This window comes from Anopheles coustani, chromosome 2 (assembly GCF_943734705.1).
Source record: "Anopheles coustani chromosome 2, idAnoCousDA_361_x.2, whole genome shotgun sequence".
NCBI classification, from domain to species: Eukaryota; Metazoa; Arthropoda; class Insecta; order Diptera; family Culicidae; genus Anopheles; species Anopheles coustani.
Genome location: NC_071289.1, coordinates 41,385,927 through 41,406,182, shown reverse-complemented (window position 1 = coordinate 41,406,182; position 20,256 = coordinate 41,385,927). Strand labels below are relative to the sequence as shown.

At 44.1% G+C, this 20,256-nt stretch overlaps 1 protein-coding gene across 1 annotated transcript; it reads right to left on the bottom strand.

Annotated features, from left to right (window-relative positions):
- Nucleotides 1-3,085: 3,085 nt before the first annotated feature.
- On the bottom strand, nt 3,086-3,853 carry LOC131264408 (RING finger protein narya-like). Its single transcript, XM_058266712.1, has one exon. The coding sequence runs from the start codon at nt 3,851-3,853 to the stop codon at nt 3,086-3,088; it is 768 nt and encodes a 255-aa protein (XP_058122695.1).
- Between the last annotated feature and the right edge of the window lie 16,403 nt (nt 3,854-20,256).

Below are 20,256 nucleotides of genomic sequence, written 5' to 3'. Positions count from 1 at the left end.
TGGCAATTACATCTTGCATAATTTAAACTAAGTAATTGTTATAAGATATTTATTTCTATCTAAAAAACTAGCCTCCTATAACACCACAATGTATCGACATCGCAACGAGTTACTAACTGAAATTTGATCCACCCTGTGGTTGGGCCACGCGTGAGACTTATAGTCACAGGATCCTGATTCATTCCCCGCAGTGTGACGCGTCGTGCCGAACCAATAAACTGCCCGATCCGACCGAATGGTACCGAGTCCGAGCTGGTCGCTCGAGGGGACTAATCGTATTGACGCACGGGTTATGTAATATCGCACCTCTTGCCACCTTCAGCCAGGCTCCTCTGGTGCATGGTTTTGTGGAGGGAAAACGATCGGATCACCTGTCTGTGGCAGTAGGGGAAGGCAAGTCCACACCATCTCGTTCACTCACCGCCGATGTCCGATTGAGGTGATTTATTTACCAAACTGTCCAATCGGCGCCCGGACTAGGCGGTGCCTACCCTGCCCCCTCACGGGGCGCATCACGTGACGCCGAGGCACGAGACGTACCGCAGTCCTCGAGTGTGGACCGCCATCGATTGCACGCATACACTCGGCTGCCTCTCGAGGTCTTCGATCTGGACGTGTGCAGCCGCAGCAGCCGATCACGAGACAGGTTGATCTCCACCACACCACTGTCCGGGGCTCACTATGGCCAACCCCCTAGTGGAACAGTCACGAGACGCCGCGTAAAACACTCCTCTTGTGAACCCCGCGCACAGACGTACGTACTCATTACGTGCGCCATCGCTTCGTCTCTGTCGGCTGGTTGACTGCCCGAGTCATGATTCACGCCGTCCACGTTTGGATTCATTTCAGCTCACGTGTGATCCGGTCTGTAATTTTAAAGCCGTCATCAGCATCAACGAGCTCGCGAAAGAATCCGTAAGCAGACAGCTGGATGATATCAACGTAAGTAAGGGAAGCCAGCCGGTGGAGTCCTCACCGTTCACTTGCGTTTAATTGAGGAATTAATGAAGCCAGCGCCGCGGAAGGTTGATGTTTGCCGATCGGCTGCCGGAAGGCATTACATCCGAGATTCCACCGATAACGAGGAGGAGTCGTCATTGAAGTCTAGGACACCCAGACGGAAAACGTTCCGTAAGATGAGCCAAAGATACTAGGTAATATAGCGGATATCCCGGCACGACGCTACTCATTTGCCTACAAATCACCGGCCAAACCCCGAGGCAAAACCAACCGACCAGCGCAACGCTCAGCAACCGTGTGGGTTTGTGCCTAATTTGATAACACGACCCGGCCACTATTTGCTACGTCCCGGGACGTCTCGGGAAGTAGCTCACCCGTAGGCTATGCATTACTTGCCATTGATTTAATGCAGAACATGCGACGCATGCATGCATCAGTGTAAGGTAAGCTTGGGTCTCCCAGGGCTTGGTATCTCTGCAGGTCCCACATAATAACTGATACTACTCCTACTCGCGTAAAACCTTCTCCTCCACCTTCATTAAACACCCTCGATTGCCAAGGGGGATAGAAATGGATACGAAACAAGGAGGGGACGAGATTCCGAGACAAAATATGCTGCAACACGCAATGTACAATGTATTTGCCCTTCATGCGCCCCCACACACACACCCACACACACACACACACCCTTGGATTATTTAGTTCCACGTCGCTCTGGTTAACGCAGTTCTTAATGCATTTATGACATTGCAGGAGAAAAAATAAATATGCTGCTGCAAGGCATGTGATGGAAAAGAACGAACATTTTCGTCGATGCACTATGCAATTTACCCGAAAGGCAGCGACCATCAAGTCGTTTCGAACTCAGAGAGGCGTCACGCAGTGGCTCATGATTCCTTATGTGTGTAATGCAAAAAAAAGGAATGCAGGCTTACGCCATTAGAAATCCGCCGAGGGAGATGAACTAGAACCGGCTCTTTAAAAAAAACCTCTAGGGGAACACGTTTCGCCGGCGAAAAATCACCTTATTTTCCACCAACAAGCCCGTTAGAATAAAGTGCATGCCATGGAGCCGCGCCGAGATCGTAAATTTGAAGCACTACTATCACTCAATCCTAACCCGCATCGGATGTCTTAATTTCTACTTCACAACGGTGGCAACCTGATTAGACGAAATCAATCCTGCACTTGGATAATAATTCTCTCAATCGCTTAATCTGGCCGAAGTCATGAACATCGTAACCGCCTTACCACGAGTGAAGAAAATGGTAATGGTTTTTCTACTGGTAATTTCTTCCGACGTATAAAATGCATCCTTACGCCTACCGGGCGGAACGCTGTTTTATTTCCGATATTTATGGTTATGCGTTTTCTCCTACAGTTTATCGTTATTGGACGAGTCTTTTAATGACTGCATCATGTTCATGGTTGCGACGCTCGATCTATCGGCGCGAATCGTATGTTCGATTGGAACGTAACCAATAGGCAGCTAACGGGGTGCCGAACTACTCGTGGCGACCGCTAGCAATGGATTGTCGATTATTGATTGGCGACACATGTTTCGCATCTCTAATGGCACGTTAATCTGTGCCTATTATTGGTCATCGTTTCAGAATGGACACTCTTTTATGACCATGATTACTTCATGCGGGGATTTTTCAAGTATTTTAGGAACAGAAAATTAAAAGATCATATAATGTGACAATTATATTAGTTATTTGATTACTTTTGCATTTCGTTGCATTGAGATTCTTCCTTTATTTAATATAGTTACTACTCCAAGGTTAGGTATAGGTTAGAAAATCGGCCCACGCCGGGGCTCACCACCTCGACGGCGTGGGTTCGAATCCCAACCGAGACCGGACCCTACCCTGTACGAGAGGACTGACTATCCACGTACAACAGGGAAACAAGTCTCGTAAGCACTTAACGGGCAGGCATGACCAAGAGGTCGTTACGCCAAGAAGAAGAAGAAGAAGACTACTCCAAACGACAATTTTTGATTATCTACAGGCAAATCAGAACTTTTTCTAATGTGAGATGTTTATAATGTAGAATTAAAATAAACTCACTTGCATTTTTCGCACAATATTTTATATCGATAAACAAAAAAAGAGTTATTTGTCTACAGTCGATTTGATGAGTTCGTGTTTAATAATGATCTATTCAAACTAGTGGCACTCAGATTGAAGCTCACCCTTTTCGCACTTCCAGTAAAACTAGAATTACACGGAGATTCTATGCCGGAATCGTTCGAAAACCGTCGGTGCATTATTTTTCTCGACCCAAAGGTCTGCACGCCGAACGATCCGTTAAACGATTCTACCGCTGTTTTTCGCTGTGGCGTGTACGGAATCGAACCTAATGTGCTTTCGGTGGACAGACGCCTCGTGGGAATTCGCACATTCGCGAACGTTATGCTCTGCTGAGTTGTTGACCGGCTTGAGCTTGACGATATCGACCGGCGAAGACTGTCCTGCAAGGTTCTCCGGAACGAGCGCATCTTTTCGTATCGACGTTGCGCTTGCATGACGTGTTTTCGCAGTTGCGACTCCAGCTCGTTCAGCCTTGGCAACGAGCTACGCATCTGGATGATTCGTTGGATGAGATGCTGGCGGTGCTTCTGCTGAAATATCAGCGTCTGGCAGGCGATCGCGTAGATTTTGGCTGCGGACGGATCGTACAACATCTTGTCCTTGCGCTCCATCTGATTGTTCAGCTCGACGAATCGGCTGAGAGAACCCTGGCACACCGGGCATACTGTTCCGCGTTTCGTTTTCGCCATGCACGGCCGGCAGAGGATGTGCCGACAGGAGAGATGGTAGAACTGGCGCTCTTTCTTCGCCATGTGGTTGTAGCAGAGGCTGCAGTGGATCCAGTTCGGTGGGGCCATCGTAGAAATATCTGACACTTCGCGTTTAACACTCGCCAAAATGCTAGATATTTAATTTCTGATTAAACGCCGGGCAAAGCCTACTGAAAGAAAAGTACTTGCAGCAACGCCTTCTTGGTTTGTAAACTAAATTTCAAAGTTCAATGTTTACAGTTTTACTCGCTTACTCGCTTTTTAACTTTTTCTATTGTCTTTCATTTAACACACTTTTTTTTTTCTTAAATGTTCATGTAATGTCGTATATTTTCAGCTTAATTCCATAACTATCCTTGTCTCCCCCCGGTTTTGTGACTCATGCCACCCGTCCCACACCATATCTACCGTTGGATTACAGCGTTTTACAGTTCACCTAGCAACCGGTGCAGTGTATGTAGAACATCAAGAATGATAGCCTACTGCAGAGTATTTGATGTAGAATAGCAAAACCCACAAGTGGCAACACAAACCGGTAAGTAGAATATCCATCACTTTCTAGGATCTACCAGAATGAAAGTTGTCTCATGGATGCTCGAAGTAGAGACGACCAGTTGAAAGGTACAGGATAAGGTAGGCTATGATCGCTTTTTCGCATCAGAAAACGAGCGCGAATCAAAACAATCCTCGCAAAAGTATGTTTTCGACCGGAAAGCGATTTTCCCCTACTTTTACCTGCACCCCTCAACTGGTCGTGCCTACTACAAAAATTCACGCGACAACTTTCATTCTGGTAGATCCTAGAAAGTGATGGATATTCTACTTACCGGTTTGTGTTGCCACTTGTGGGTTTTGCTATTCTACATCAAACACTCTGCAGTAGGCTATCATTCTTGATGTTCTACATACACTGCACCGGTTGCTAGGTGAGCTGTAAAACGCTGTAATAATGATGGCAGTATGCAAAAAACAAAACGTTTTCCTCGTGTTTCTTTCGTTTTCGAATTAATACCGCATTTATACCGCATCGCATACCCGAAGCCGCAATATTTTGACATTACAGTAATTCGATAATTGATTGAACGACAACGTTGGTGTCTGCAATGCAATGAAAAATTAAAAAAAGTAACGACACCTTTGGCACAACTGCCCGCTTCGGTGGCGCAGAGATTCGCGATAAAATAAACAACCATTAACAAAGTGAACATTTTGTTCGTCCTGATAGCAGTGTGGCTTTTCTTCTCGAGGAACAATTTATGAATCGCTTCTCTGCGCCACACCGTGTCCTTACTTTAACCGATAATGGAACATGGTTGAGACTTGAACTTACGAGCAGCTTAACGAATGGACAGTCCAAGCAAGAAATGTACATCGTAAAGATTACGCATAGGACGTGTAGAACACGTATTTGCGATGGTTTAATTTATTTTCTGATGAATATAAATTTTTATGTTTATTTATTTATTTTAATATAAAATTGGTGTGGCGAACAATTTGGGTATATTGATTAGATCAAGTGTATGTAAATGTAAACACCTAACTTAATCTATCATATAGCAAGATTTCGAGGACATTTTAAATCCAATGAATATCACCTGCTCAATTTAATTAAAGACAGTAGAATGGGAAACGTTTTCCCGTTCCAAGTTTGAAAGGACATGGAACCAACAAGAAATTGTAACTGATTGCACAAAGTCACACAATGATGTTTGTTCGTGTATTAAAAAACACTTTATTCGCGTGTTAGTGAGCGACACAAGTGCACGAAGAGCTTAGAAAACCTGACCTTTTCACGCTCCGCCCGGCTATGATAAAGCAATCTCGATCGCAAAGGGAACGCGGGAAAGGAAAATAAATAAATGCGTTACTCGAAATAATGTGACCTCAGTGGGAAAGCTAACCCCCTCCCCCCCTCCCTCTGCCCCTCTTTGCCGCTCGCCACATGGTAATAGACAAGTTTATGTACGCGAAACAGCGTGCAGTCAAGTGAATGGATTCGTTCGGAGATCGTACCGCCAAGGAATATCGTACCCGGTCTGCGCCAAGTCGTCGCGGTCGGGTGTTGGTGGTTGTTTTAGTTGCATTCTCGGTGCATAATGTTGGCAAAAGCTAATTGCATGTTCAACGCGACAACGGCTGGGCGAGCAAACGCAACCCTGGAATGTTGGGAGTTAGTCTCGCGGTATCAATTTATCATTTTAATTTATGCCACCTCCCGGCACTCCTTCTCGCATCGGTTGCATCTCGATGTTCGATGTCCTGCGGTAAGCTAGGCAGCGGGGAGTTTGTCTCGCTAGGAAAACTTATGACTTGTAGATGCGATGTATTTTTTTCTTAATCCTTTTTTCTCTTTTCCGTTACACATGTTTCGAAAGGAGAAGATTAAAACAAGTCCAAGTGCACGCTAGTATTAAATTAAAGTCACGATTTTGTACGTCTGGTTTGCTTGTGTGTCTTAAGAGCATCTCATACACTTGCCGCATGAGCAACCCTTGAGCAGCACTTGCTTGAAAATTTCCAGAACTCTCGGGAAATGGGGTGAAAATGGAACACACCTCGTGACGCAATGGCTTCGCGGCAGGGAAAACTGATACTTGCGTTGACATGAAACCAATTTCTCAGCCTCGTTCGCAGGTGGTTTAGCAATGTCCGAATCCAGTTGTTCTCCTTTCAACTTCTTAGCCTCAACCTTCTTGGTAATCAACCCCGCTTGGGCTACTATTGAGGTGGAGCTTACCTATGCGTACGCTTTGGCGTATCGTACACTCCCGCGGAACCCTCAGCTCGTAATGATAAATGGATGGGATGCCACCGTCGGCATTATCGGCATCATTGCTACGCTGCGACCACCGGCGGAGGGAATTCGAACCGGATCAACGCCACACGCTCGTTCCCATATTTCCGCAGGGTTCGCGCATACGGTAGTTGTTCGACATGAATTCGATTAAAAATCGCCTGAAAACGCTAAGAAAAGCCGCGGGGCATAGCATATGGGAAGATGTAACCTGTTATTAATTATCTTTGAAGCCATAGGGCGTGCTCTCATTTCTATTATGATCGTCGGGTTCATTTTCTCCTTGAACGTTTTTCTGACATTTTTTCAATTTCGTATAAAATGTTATGCCTTTTGATTCGACCTATTATGAGTTTTTTAAGATAATTTTTTCTCTATCATAATTGATGACTATAAAAAAAAAAAGTACGGTATATCCTGGAATTATTTTATCTTTTTCTTTACCCTGTACAAATAACAGCATTAGAGTTAGTTTAAACTGTTGCTTTCGCTCGGAGTTTCTCTTCAACGAATATATTTGGTTATTACTTTTGTTCAATAGCTACTAAAACTAAAAATAAACTAAATATTATTGATAAGATTGAACAGTAGGGAGAAAATACCTGGTGCAACAAAATGGTCGACGGTGTATCTGGGGACTTGTTATAACGACAACGTCCATAATATGCAAATAAAATAAATACAAATCAATGATCTTTCATATAATTAAGGTAATTTGGATGATTGAACTTTATGACCTACATAAATTCTATAAAAAGGAACATTTAAAGAAACCATATCTTTATTACTTGTACACACGAAAATAAGCCGTTTAGTTGTGTTTTGTAGCCATTTCACTTTGATATTGTTATCAATTCGTTTATCATTTGTTGAAAATTGTTGAAAACTGTGTCCTCCCTTTTCCTCCCAGAATTAAAAAAAAACGATTTTGTATTTCATTTCCCTTGTTACCCCACAACAATGTATCTCTAAATAGGAATAAGTGGAACATGTATACAAATTATGCAAATTTAAAGGAAAATTGCGTCGAATCAAATTCCTCGAACGATTTTTCTCGTTCCATCATTGATTGTCTGATTTGTTTACGCTAAAGCCTCATTCTCTTCAAAAGAGTGCTATAATTTTCCCCCTGTGCATTCTTTTGTGACCTATCAAATGACCCATGAAGGATCACAAATTCCCAAGAACAATGGGCACAGACCTGTTTGTCTTTTCTTATTTTGGCGAATTCACCGGTTTTATGAACATTGTATCCCTTCCGGCTAAGCGTTGAAATAAATCCATGCTCGGTGTTAAAATGTGCAACATTTAAAATTCTTTTGCTATACAAATGTCCCATTGTCGTGACACAAGCTTTGGTAGCCAAACGCAGCCTCGTGAAAAAAATGTCCAGAATGTCAGCCGCACATAAATTGTTCATGCTGAAGCGACCGACGCGGAGTTAGGCTTCCCAGAGTTTTCTTCATTGCTGACAAGCGACTGAGCAGAGAGTAAAGGACCGTGAAGTAGAGTACCTGGTTCCCAAGATAATTACGATATTGTCTTTTGATCGTTCGGTCGTGCCCGAATTTCGGTCGTCCACTGGTCAGCATCTCTGGGTGTAAGAGTGAATAAAACAACCGGCGATCGTAATTGGCCGGCGGCAGTTTTGACAAGCCTGACAACCGCCCTGTTCTTCATCATCCCCTTTGTCCTGTGGCCGGAACGTGGAAGAATCTGCTCTCATTTGACCGCAACAATTACCCAGACCTCGACAGGACTCTCGTTAGCCGAGGCTCTAATTGTGCCACGTTTACGCCAGCGAAGGAGATAATTTGCCAGCTACTTTGGTATTCAGCGTTGCTTCCTCACCTTCCCGCGAACTTCCCGAAACGGCCGGTTTTCGGGGGTTGAAAAATGCACACCTTTCATCCGTTTACCCTCCTTCCTGTGACTGGAATGTTGCATATCGGTTTGATCGGGCTTTGTTTTGATTGCGATTAAAATTCACTTAATAGCGATCGATTAAGTGCTGCGAGCTCGATTTTTGATCCCTGTATTTCTTTTTTCCCTCTCTCTCGCTCTAAATGGCTAAATGGCTTCAAAGTCACGCCACCCAGACGGGCCGCTAGAAACGGACCAACCATGCGGACCAAGGGAAGGCCGCCTTCGTTTTCGGTGGTCTGAATTCCAGAAATATTGATAGTATCTTGTGCCGTGTGCCTTCGCGAAGGGGTTGCACGCCATAAGACAAGACGTTTGGGGGCGGATGAAAAATGGAACACCGACGCGCAGAAAAACGGAAAAGAAAACCAAAATCGCCAAACAACTCACTTTGCAGCACGCGATTGATTTTTCGGGTTTCCTTTCCCGCGTCAAGTATGGCATTCCATACACCCTCGCGCACCCACCCTCAGCTTGCGGTTATTATTTTCGTTAACCACCCTCTACCTATTTTTTTTTATTTTGCAGTTAAATAGCTCGTGTATTTGTTGCCGGTCGCATGTTTCAAATTTCGAACCATCGATTCGCTGCTGCTGGCACAGGGCTGGGTTTTCGGGTTGGGCGGTATTCCTAGGGTCTGGCCACGCCATCGCCAATGTTCGAAGCTACTATCAGCGTTTATGCAAAAATGCTATCTCATGTGTGTAGGAAAAAAAAGAAGCGAAACATAAATGTTTCGCCGATAAAAACTAAACATGGCCGTTGGATGGCGAGAGGCAGAACAAAAAATGCACGTTGCCACTCCCAACAACAAACACGTGCCTGAGGATCGTGCCTTTATCATCGACGTGAGTTCGACGAGGCGTGTGTTAATCGTGCGCTGCTCTCATGTAGAAATGAAAGACATAATTAGGAAGTATTGGAAAGTAATCGTTAAATATCAATCAACTGCGCACGCCTAATCCGACTGCAACAGGCTGTATGTTTTATGGTTGAGTGATTTGCGATGAATTTAGAATGAACAAAAAAAGTTTAGTATGTATTAATGCACGTTGAAATTTGATCCTTTTGTTCTGCTTGCAAATTCAAGTTCGTATATGTAAAAAAAATCCTAATACATGTACAGCAAAACATGGGTTGACATTTTCAACAAATTCAAATCATCGTGTTGACTTCACCGTCACGGGTGATTTAAGCATGATCTCATTCTCTGTGGCGTTTATTGTCACAAACCTTCCATTTCTTTTTCCTTCTCTCAGCGACATAAATAATCCGACCCCGTTTTCCGGTTGTGACAAAAGCAGTTTATTATTATGACTCGTGCAGTTTATCGTAATGCTCGCCGATTATGACCGTGGTAGTGCGCAGGAGTTAAAGATGTGTCTGCAGACACAGACCGGATCAGGGTTGGGTTGGGAACAAAGCTCTCTGTGTGTCACGGTTGATCAACCGGATGTCAGCTTAAGATTGTGAACGTTTCTTTGCTGTCACTCCGTCCGTTTCCTGATCGACCTAATAACTTTATCACTTTATCATGTGCCTTATTTTATGTTTAAAAAGAAAAGTGAAATTGCCATCAAATAATTCAGAATGCGTTTTACGTTCATAAATCCAACATTACGACGATGATAAATAATTTAAATCTTATTAAATGACCGTTTTCGTTCGACACAACCTTCTTCGCAACGGTGTACACAGATAATCCATTTAGTGGAACAGCACCATGTTTTGCTATTGCGTTTGTTTCCATTAGAAGATAAAATTTGTCACCGCAATTTAATTAAGAAACCTCGTCCTGCACTCGGTGCACCGATCTACAGCAAAAAAAAAAGAAAGAAAACTGCACTTGTTTAACGGAGCCAAATGCACTGCAATCTAAATCTCCCCCCTGTGACACGGTGCTAATGTCGGAAAATTCATTGCGTCCCTATCGCAAGACGGCTCAATTAAATCGATAGAATTTATCTACCCCGCATGCCGGCCTTGCCGGTCCCTTTGCACGCAAGTCACATCTTCATTAGCGCGAGATTTTCCCTGTCGATCGGTTACGACTTCTTCTTTCCAATACCATTCATCTTCCTAATCCCGGGCCGGTAATGGGCATGCAATAGCGAACCCCATCCCCGGTACGGCAAAGTACTTCGACCAGGTACCCGACACCGGGCTGTTTTTAATTACCTTCGTTCCCAATCGCTACGCAATCGTACTCCCGATCCGATCGGGTTCCGGAGTGTAAGTGCGAGAAATTGAGTAAAAAAATAAGTTTGAATGTCGATGGGATATCGAACCCGCGACCGGGTTCGGTTTGGGGACGAAAAAAAGAACCATAAACTCGCGCAACATCGAAACCCGTAAGCAGACCAGCGGGTTCACGCGTTGGCCAGGATTGAGGACCGAGCGCGCGAAGGAAGAAATGCGTCCACCGGGCGGGAAGATAGCCATCGTCGTCGCATGTCGTTCCTAGAAGCCCCGGGAAGGGGAGGGTCTTGAAGGGGAGCTCGGTGCGACAGGGAGGTTCCTTGTGGAGGATAATTTATAGCAGTGCGCCGTTTGGGACATGACATGTCTCGTGAGTGTCGTGCTTGTCGTCGTTGTCGTCGTCGTCGATCGTCGATGGGAACCGACTTCGAACAGCGGAATGGAGAGAAGGAATCTGGCCAAATGCCGCGTGCGTCGGGAATGTCGAACGGTTCCCGAGCAAACCTCCCGGTGGATGTGGAAATCGACCGCCGATCGCGAAAGCCAGCCTCGATGGAAGATCGTTTAGTTGCCTGCCTTTTTTCTCCCTTCAGCTACGCAAATCCAACAGTAGCCGGGTCGGAGCAAGCCTAATGTGCCCAGAACCATGCCAGGCGGCGGCCGGTCGGCTCCCGTACGGGAGGCTGCAGAACGACCGACCTCCGCCGGGATCGCGAACGGTGAACGTTTTCTCAAGGAAAGGAAACCCTTCCGAGTCGGTACAGCGTCTAGCACTTAGCGGCGATGTAATTAATATGTTAATTGAATTGTTAGTCGGCAAAGATAAATCGACAGGTACGAGGAACCCTCTGTAGGTTAGGGTTTCTCGTTGGACTCTGTGGGCTGGCGGGGTTGGAGTGGGAAATGTAAACCACTCGCGCCGTCGTACGATACCTTGATCTGGAAGTGGATCATCCTGCACTTGCTAGGGTGAAAAAGTAGGTTAAGAAAGTGTAGGCAATGTTCAAAGGTGGGATTAAGCAGAGGGCGGAAACCATGTGGGACTCTCGAAAGGCCCTGTTGGAAAAGATACCTCCTACTTTCCAACTCTAATTCTGCACCCGCGTTCGAGTTTCTGACCACCATTCGTTGGTAACTAGCTTCATCATTCCAGTTGTCAAATTATTTGATTGCCTTCACCAAAACTTCGCTTAGTCGGACCGTAGATCATCTGCTCGTTCGCGGCTGACGATGACATCAACCAACACCAGACGGCATGATGAATGGCCACATCTAAGCATTCATCACTAATCTCTCCCGCCGCGCGCAATTGAAGGTTCCCGATTTCAATTACGGAGCAATTTGGAATGTTTTCTGTCCACCTTTCCGGCGAGGCAACGACAGTCGGCGATGGGTCTTCTAAATTCCTTCCCTCGAAGCTAGCCTCTCCATCAAGGGCTTGTTGCTTGGTTTCCTGCTGCAAGACGGATGCGAATCGATTTGTCATCGTTTTACGGAAGGTTGTTCCAATGGTGGGGCACTTCATACCGGCGGACGAACCAGAGACGCACAGTTGGACATCTAGGAGGACAGATATTTTCCAATTGTAGGGGAAATAATATTGTTTCCAGGACTCTAAACGGAAAACGTTGACATTTACCTATAGTTGGTCAAAAATGGTAAAAAATGTTATGAAAATCATGTTACCAAAAGCACACACTTCTCAAAGATTTTTTAAATTAATTAGTACATTCGTATACTTATAAAAAAACCAATGATCTAAATATTTGTCCTTGATCGTTATAAATGATGAGATTAATCATTAGATTTCTATTAAACTCCAGAACTATAAAAAAATATTCTGAGTATATCTCATCATCCTGTTCAATCGAAAACGTAATAATTTCAAACCAATGGTTAACGAAACTTTAAAGAAAATTTTATCATTTAAATTAAATCTAAAATTTTATGAAACATTCAACTAAACCAACATCTCTTATTTGATACAATTATCTTGAGTCCAACACTTCTATTCACTACCTTATGTTTGTCCAATCCACCATGGGATAAAGTGTCGAATCGTCAGTAATCAGTCAGAGCCAGTTGAACCAGTCACGTTTGGCACGGCGCATTCCTGGCTGCCAACTGCATCAATATTTATCCATCACGATGGTGATGCTGATGCTAATCTCTGTTCGACTCGTCAAAACAGCAGTCAAGCAGGAGTCGCAGGATGGAAAGCCGACGGTTCACGAAGACTTACATTAAACGGCGGTTACTGCTATCGTGAAACGCATCGACCATATGATGAATGCAACGACCACCATCAGGCACCAATGTTCGATGCCTTCGTCTTCTAGGTCCTGCACTCGCACCAGGTTCAGTGTGTTTCGCAGATTACCGGTCGGGACCCCGGTCAAACTGGAAGCTCACCGAACGATCAATCTCCGGACGTCGAGTCCCCGGAAGAGCCACCACGATGAGGGGGCGTTTCGTGTAAATTGCGGACGGAGATTGCTTTATTCGATACATTTCGTTAACAAACGCAGGCAGCGACAAATCCCTCCTCGGTGTGCAAGTGCAACAAACGAATCAATTGAAAAGTCATCGATCGTAACGAGGTAGCACGGGAAGAGAAGCAAGACGATCCAATTGATTCGCGATCTATTGGATCGGCAAACGTTTGACAAGAGGTGATAAATTATAGCAAACGCACCGAAGCACTGCATTCATATTCATCACACAAGGGCTCGATACAATCTGGTACAGTTCAAGTGATATGTTTTACAAAACAAGTCTTTATCCGCTTCCCATTTAATGCACAATTATGTTACGGATGATGGCCGCGATCTAATGTACTGCAAAGTTACATGAAACATTGTATAAGTAGGTTTATGATCGACTCACTTTGATCGAAACCACTGATAACCACAACTGCTTGTTAATTAACTTCAACTCTTCTTGTTTAATGCTGTTGTGGGTTGAGCGGGAAGATCTATCTCATGTCGCCCCCTTCGTGGCTCGACTACGACTCGATCCATCATCTGCCGAGACGTGGCTTAGAGTCGTAAGTGTTTAGGAAAATCCTTCTCGAAAGCGAAGGCACTCGCGAGTGTAAACTTGTTTCGCACAAAGTTGACTCCGGTGTGGACAAGGTGAAACGGTACAGAAATGATCTTGATTAATCGCCTAGAGGACATATTTTTTCTCGGCTTGAGATTAACTTTCACGATCGAGAAAAAATACCCCCGGATGATGAATAGCATTTGGATTATCGGTTGCATAAAAAAAGATTTTAGTTTGCTATGGAAATGTGGATTAAATTTTAGTATTGTGCACCATAATTATAGTTTTTGTTCTTGAATTATGCAAAAGCCTCAAAGAAAGGCGACATCATTTAAGTCCATGGAAATGTGTTGCTTTTTCCACCTACCATTTATGAAATTCCCACCTCATTTCACCAGAAATGCTCCGACCAGCAATGAAACTCTGTGATTTATGCCTTATTTCATGCAGTTATTTGCGTCACGTTTCATAAATCCATCCCAACCGTAAACCAAGTTCTTCACGCTATCCGTTAAATAGTCCGCTTCTTTCGTCTTTCATCGCACCTTCCCAAAACACAGACGCCTTACCAACGACAACTTTTGGGTTAACGAAACGCGGATGTGGTGACACCCACCTTTAACATTTTTGATCCCCAGTATATCCCAACCAAGGATGCTCGCGGGCGTTTGCAGTTAACGAGACTTTTATGAAATTTGCGCTTATGTACTATCTCGCGTCTCGCTGGATTGGTCCTCGACCGCCACCGGCGATGCGATATGTGGAGGGTTGAAATGTTTAATTTTAATTGCCGAATCGTGAAGTAATGCTTTTATCTGCCAAGCCTATGGCCACAAGGCTTGTACCTGCAAGAAATCGTATGCACCAAACGAGATTAAAGACTTTTCATTCGACGCTGTCGAGCCGGCACGCTTTGCTTCACATCGTTCAGGGCAGGGTTCTTACTCTTGATGATCGAGTGTAAGGCGAGACGGGGATAGGAAGAAAAAACGATCCCAAACGAAGAATATCGGATCCCGACTGAATGTCAGGTGAAAAATGAGCTCTGGTTCATTTACAGCCGCGTGGTAATTTTTCTCCAACCCAATTTGTGGTACTTTTTGTGAATGAAACATCGAAGCTTTAAAATTTGATCTTAAAGGTTGCGAATTGTATCGGGTCGTGCGTTTCTGTAATTTTTTTTCTCCCACCATGAAGATGTGCAACAGATGAACCGTCTACCAATCCACCTGAAACTAATTGAGATTAACGAAGCCCTAATTAATGAGAGCGCAAAGAGTGCTGTCAAAGTTAATAAATACGAGTAATAAATTTTACAATACTTTGCCTTTACGATGGTTAATATGTTTGGTACAATGTTTTACAGTAAATTTGTACATTTGATGTACAGTTTATTTTCAAATTATAAAGGAGATATAAACAAATGTTGTGAAACATGAAAAGACAAGGCTTCTCAAACATTTACAGCAAAACATTTTTGATGCACTATGCACTAATAATATCCAATGAGAAAAAGATTTTAAAAAATGTACACAACTCAACCGATTTTTAGATGGAAATTACAGCTGCAATTCAAGCATGAAATCATTAAAAATATAAAATGTATTTGAGTTCGTTTACCTGTATAACTTTCGTATGACTACGGAAATTGTAAGAAACAAGAAATGAAGAATCATCCTCGCCAAATTCCAATAGAACAAACCACACTTGATGGAAACACGATTGTAGTGGAGTGTTTTTGCAAATGTTTCGATGCAAAATGTTCAAAATAATTGACCAAAGCTCTATAAAATGTCAATTTTGTAAACTGAAAGTTCAATAAGTAAGTACAATGTTGAGGAGCTTGAATTAAATTTCGTTTCATCTTCAGTTTCATTCTCAAAAAAAGCACTAGTGTAGTGGCAAAACTTTACAAATATTCGGAAAAAATTAGAAAAATTATGTGCAAGACCAATAAAGTAGTTAAAAGCTCAACAAATACTCCAACAAACAGTTCTTTCGCTTGCAAGTTCGGTGTCTTACTTAGTAAACCGGAAATTTTGTGAGTTTAAAAACTTGATAATTTTTCTGAGTAAGTTAGAATAATTGCCCTTTGCTTCCCAGCATCAGACAGTGGCACTCAAACTTTCCTCGACTAGAGTACGAGTGCAGTGGCAGCTGTCGGACCGATTGAGCCGATGTTGAACCGACGCACTGCCAAACATGGACCATGGCCTCTCGGTGTCGATACATTTTGCAACGATCCACACGTGTCACGTCGGTGGGAAAACACACCAGCTCCCCCCTAAGCGCTGGGGGAGGAAAATGGTGCGCGCATACACGGCTGGGAAAGGAATGCCCGGTAATCTCCGCCGTAGCGCCGGTGAAAAGATCACGTCGTTCCTCGAGCTGACGGTTCAATGGCTACTGCTGACGTCAATGAAGTGTGTGCAACGACGATGACAGTGGCAAAAAAAGGAACATTGAATCATGTCCGAGATGAAAATAAAAGTCACAACCCCTTTCTGCAGATTCGCCAACGCCGCGATCTCGGGGAAGGCTTTGGGGGCGGAAAAATAATTAAAACAAATCAACACTACTCAACCTCCGCCCGGCTTGGAGAAGTCGTCCCGACGAAAACAGTTCGGGTGCGGATTTGCGAACTCGAACTCAGCATTATTTCTACGAGTCGTGTGTGTGTCGGTGTCGGTGTTTTTTCTTTTCCTATTGTAGCTTCGGTTCCTCCCAAACCTACCGACCAACCCAGTGAGCGAACAAATGTGGCCACAAAAATGGCACGGCTTGTTTGGATAGCCATTTATTTTTGTCGGATAAACAAGATCAAATCTAATACACATCCCCGTTGTCCGTCTCCTACCTCTTCACCTCCACCACCAGCACCCAGTGGATGGGATTTTGCTGTTCGCCCTCCACCGGATAAGCGTACGGCATCTTGTGAGGCCACCAATCGGTGCGGTCTTGCCCCATGTGAGTCTCGGGAGTTGTTGATTTCATTTATTAGATCAGACCCCGGATCGCACACCGTGGTACCGCGGGACAGGAGGTCGTGCCATACGCAACATTAGCAACCGAACGCGATCAGCCGTCGAAGGCTTGACGCAAGGGGGGCAAGGGGCGGCAGAAATAGGGACAAGTCCCATCGGGCATATCTAATTATTACATTTTCAGCGAAACCATCAATCATATTTGGTTTTGTCTTTCGTCCAGGCAACGGCAGTGTGGTGGAGTTTTTTTTCTTCCCCATGTTGTTTTCTTCGCATTTTGCAAACAATCTCCCGCGTCCGCGCCTCAGGAGGGAAGGATCAATAGATCATGCATGTGCGTGTGTGTGTATTTTATTTTATTTTATTTCATTAGATTCGAGTGCGCCACGAAACGGACCGATCCCAGCCGAGCTCCGCTTTTTCAAAACAATGGGGAAAGCGACGGAAACGTGAGGCGGGAATTTTGATGGCTTTCAACAAACGCTCCAATGTTTTGATCACTCGCTTGTCCTTGAGGCTCCGAGCTCCTGCGATCGGGTCTCCTTCGACGAACGAAAGAAATGGCAATGATTTATTTAATTATTTCAATCATATTAAATTGCCGCACCGAGTGTGTGTGTACCGAGTTTCAGGCAATAACTTTACGTTTGACTTTTATGGTATTGCCCTAGTTTTGCCTCACGGATGATGAGGGTAAAATTAAACTTAATACCAACAAATCATAAATCTACCAGAGCATCCGGTAGCCGGCACAACATCGGGTAGCATTATTATTTATTTTTCACAAAAGCGCCGCTCCAAAGTATCCCATTTCGAGGAAAATAATTAGCTCTACGCTACTTTTCGGTACATTTTAAAAGCAGCTTATCGTAAAATAATACTGGCAATCAACCCCAATCGTTGCGATGGACGCCGCCATTTCCAGCTACTACCGTCCCGGTGTAATGCTTGATGGTCGGCCGAAAACTGCTCCACTATGTACGTCGGAGACGAAAAATATTATGCTCACGTTGTGCACCACAAAACGTGCAGAATTATAGACACTGCCCTGTTGTTTGCGGCCACCGAAGCATCGTAAAGCATGGCGAGGGTTACGCCTTGCTTCGTCCTTGCCAAAGGATTCCCTCGCAAGATCGCAGGCGAAGAAATTATCGTTCAATTATGCTGCGGGGCGGCTGCGGTGCAACGTTGTGTTATTACTTGTTTTTATGGAGAAAAGGATTTTCTTTACGACTTCGTTTTCGTGACCTTTCGCTTCTAGGAACTGGGCGGCTGCACCGATGTTTTACGTACCCGACCGTGTGTTGTAAAACAACCAATGTATACAAACATAGTAATGTACCGTAAGAAAAATCGTAGTTGGAGTTTTCCCCACGGATAATGCTGAAAACAAAAGAAGATCGAAGTGACAAGCGTTCCCTCCCTTCTATGAGCCACGAAAAAGGTCACTTGTGTATCGTGGACGACGGAAGAAGAGGGTTTTATGCTCACCACATTTGGAACTGATCCTCCCTTTCCGTTGAGAAAGCATAAAAAAAAAACGTAAACCGTGAAGGCGGAGACGGAAAACGAAAGCAAACAAGATCAGTATAAAACGATCATTATAAACCGTGAAGTTTATAGAACCATAAAATTTCATTGTAATCGTAACTTTGGCTTGGCCGTCTAAGAAGTGAACCTGGTCGTCAGGTCGTGTGACCGTCGATGCACCCGATATTCCATTCCGTGTTATTCGGAATGAAAGGTTGAACCAAGCCCAAACGTTTCCTGTGAGCAGTAGGGTGGTGCCACTCAAGCAGTCTAGGTTGGGATCCGTTGGAAGGTTTATATTGCATCAGGTTTGCACCAAAATCATGGTTTGAGAAATATTCTTGAAACACAATATTTTTAAATACGTTTCCAATTTTTTTGACTGAAACTGGCGGTTGTTCTTACTTTAGAAAGGCGGAACATAATTTGATTTCAATTTTGAACTTCTACGAAAGAAGTTTGGCCTCTTGAAAATTGAAATCAAGAAAGGGTGTTGTATTTTGAACATAATAAACAAACCACTTTTTGAAGTAATTATGGATGGATAATGAAAATTAGTGTACAGTGTGTCTTTGTTATCCCCTTAACACCCCCGCCGGGTGAACCACTTTCTATTGTTGAATAAGAAGGTTGCCTGTAGCGTCGTTCAAGTTCATTCGATTCCTTTCCACACTCTCCCACTCTACGTTAACCACCTTGTCCACGGAATTTTGTAAACCATAGATCACGCCCGATATTTCTTTCCTTCAAATTTGGTCGACTTGGAAGGAACGAAATTGAGTGGCGTGAAGAAACTCCGGTGAAGCTTTAGATTGTTTCTTGCTGTGAAGATTTTATCCAACCATCCAGCATTGGCCTGCCTCTTGGGGTTCGGAAGAGTAAGTCTTTTCTCATTACATATGCTACCACCGCAATCGTAATGATGTTCAAGTCTGCTGCGTTCTGTTGCTTCGCACGATGATGATTCACGGTGTTTTTCACACCCAGCGCTTGATAAATTGTTTGATGCCGACGTGAAGATTGTTTCGTTCGAACTTCGCTTGGCCGGCGGCTACAGACGGCAGAGATCGCACCGAACTGATTTCCAACCCGGCGTAATGAATGAACTAATCATCGTTAACGAAACAAAGTGGTACTAATTTCCTTCATCCGAAGAAAAATCCACACTCACACACTCCGCCAAGCCAATTGATTGGATTGGCACAATTTCGAGTGGGTTAGGAGTCTTCTTTTTCTGCCTTTTAGCCATGGCTAAGGTTCATTCCAGTCGGAGGATGTTTGCGTATTTATTTTTTGTACAGATGGAAGATTCACTGAATCAGATTAGCGCTCGTTTTCGACGTCGACCTAGGTCCAACAGCCGCCGCAAGGTTGTCGGATGATTCGCGTTTAACATTGAAATCGCATCCGCACCAAACCGAACGGATTAAGCAAACCGTTCACCGGCTGCTTCAAATTCCGTAAAGATTAATTAACTTGTTAAAGGCCGTGAAAAAAACTAAAACGATCTTCATCGATGCATCCGAAGGAGGATAAACTTGCTCAAACAGTCTAAATGAACTTGTTGAACATATCGTTCGCAGCAAAAAGGTTACATGGAAAGTGCAGACCCCCCTGATTGATTGCTCCACATGTTGAACATAATATTTATCATCCGATCGATACATATTTCCGATCGTGACATGCTCGGGTACCATTTTCGCACTAAAGGAAAACATGCCGAAACGCCGAAAAATCCCCGGGCTAAAATCATTAATGTCGTTATAATATGATCATGCGGACAGAGCTTTGCGGTAATGCACATAAACCAACGCGATGCGTTCGTTTCGGGGCGCAAACATGGGCAGCATGCAGCTCGATGAGCAAAAACAAAACAAAAGAAAACATAAATGGCCAGTAATGTCACGCCAAGCGGTATCGCCAACGCCGTCATCATAATTGAAGTGATTGATATAATGATGTAAATTTGGCCCAAAATAAACTGCACGTCGTTGGCGGCGCGAACTTTACGGGAA

Bases quoted from the DNA above. Each gene is read 5' to 3' on its own strand.
- LOC131264408 (XM_058266712.1), bottom strand. From the start codon at position 3,853: ATGGCCCCACCGAACTGGATCCACTGCAGCCTCTGCTACAACCACATG.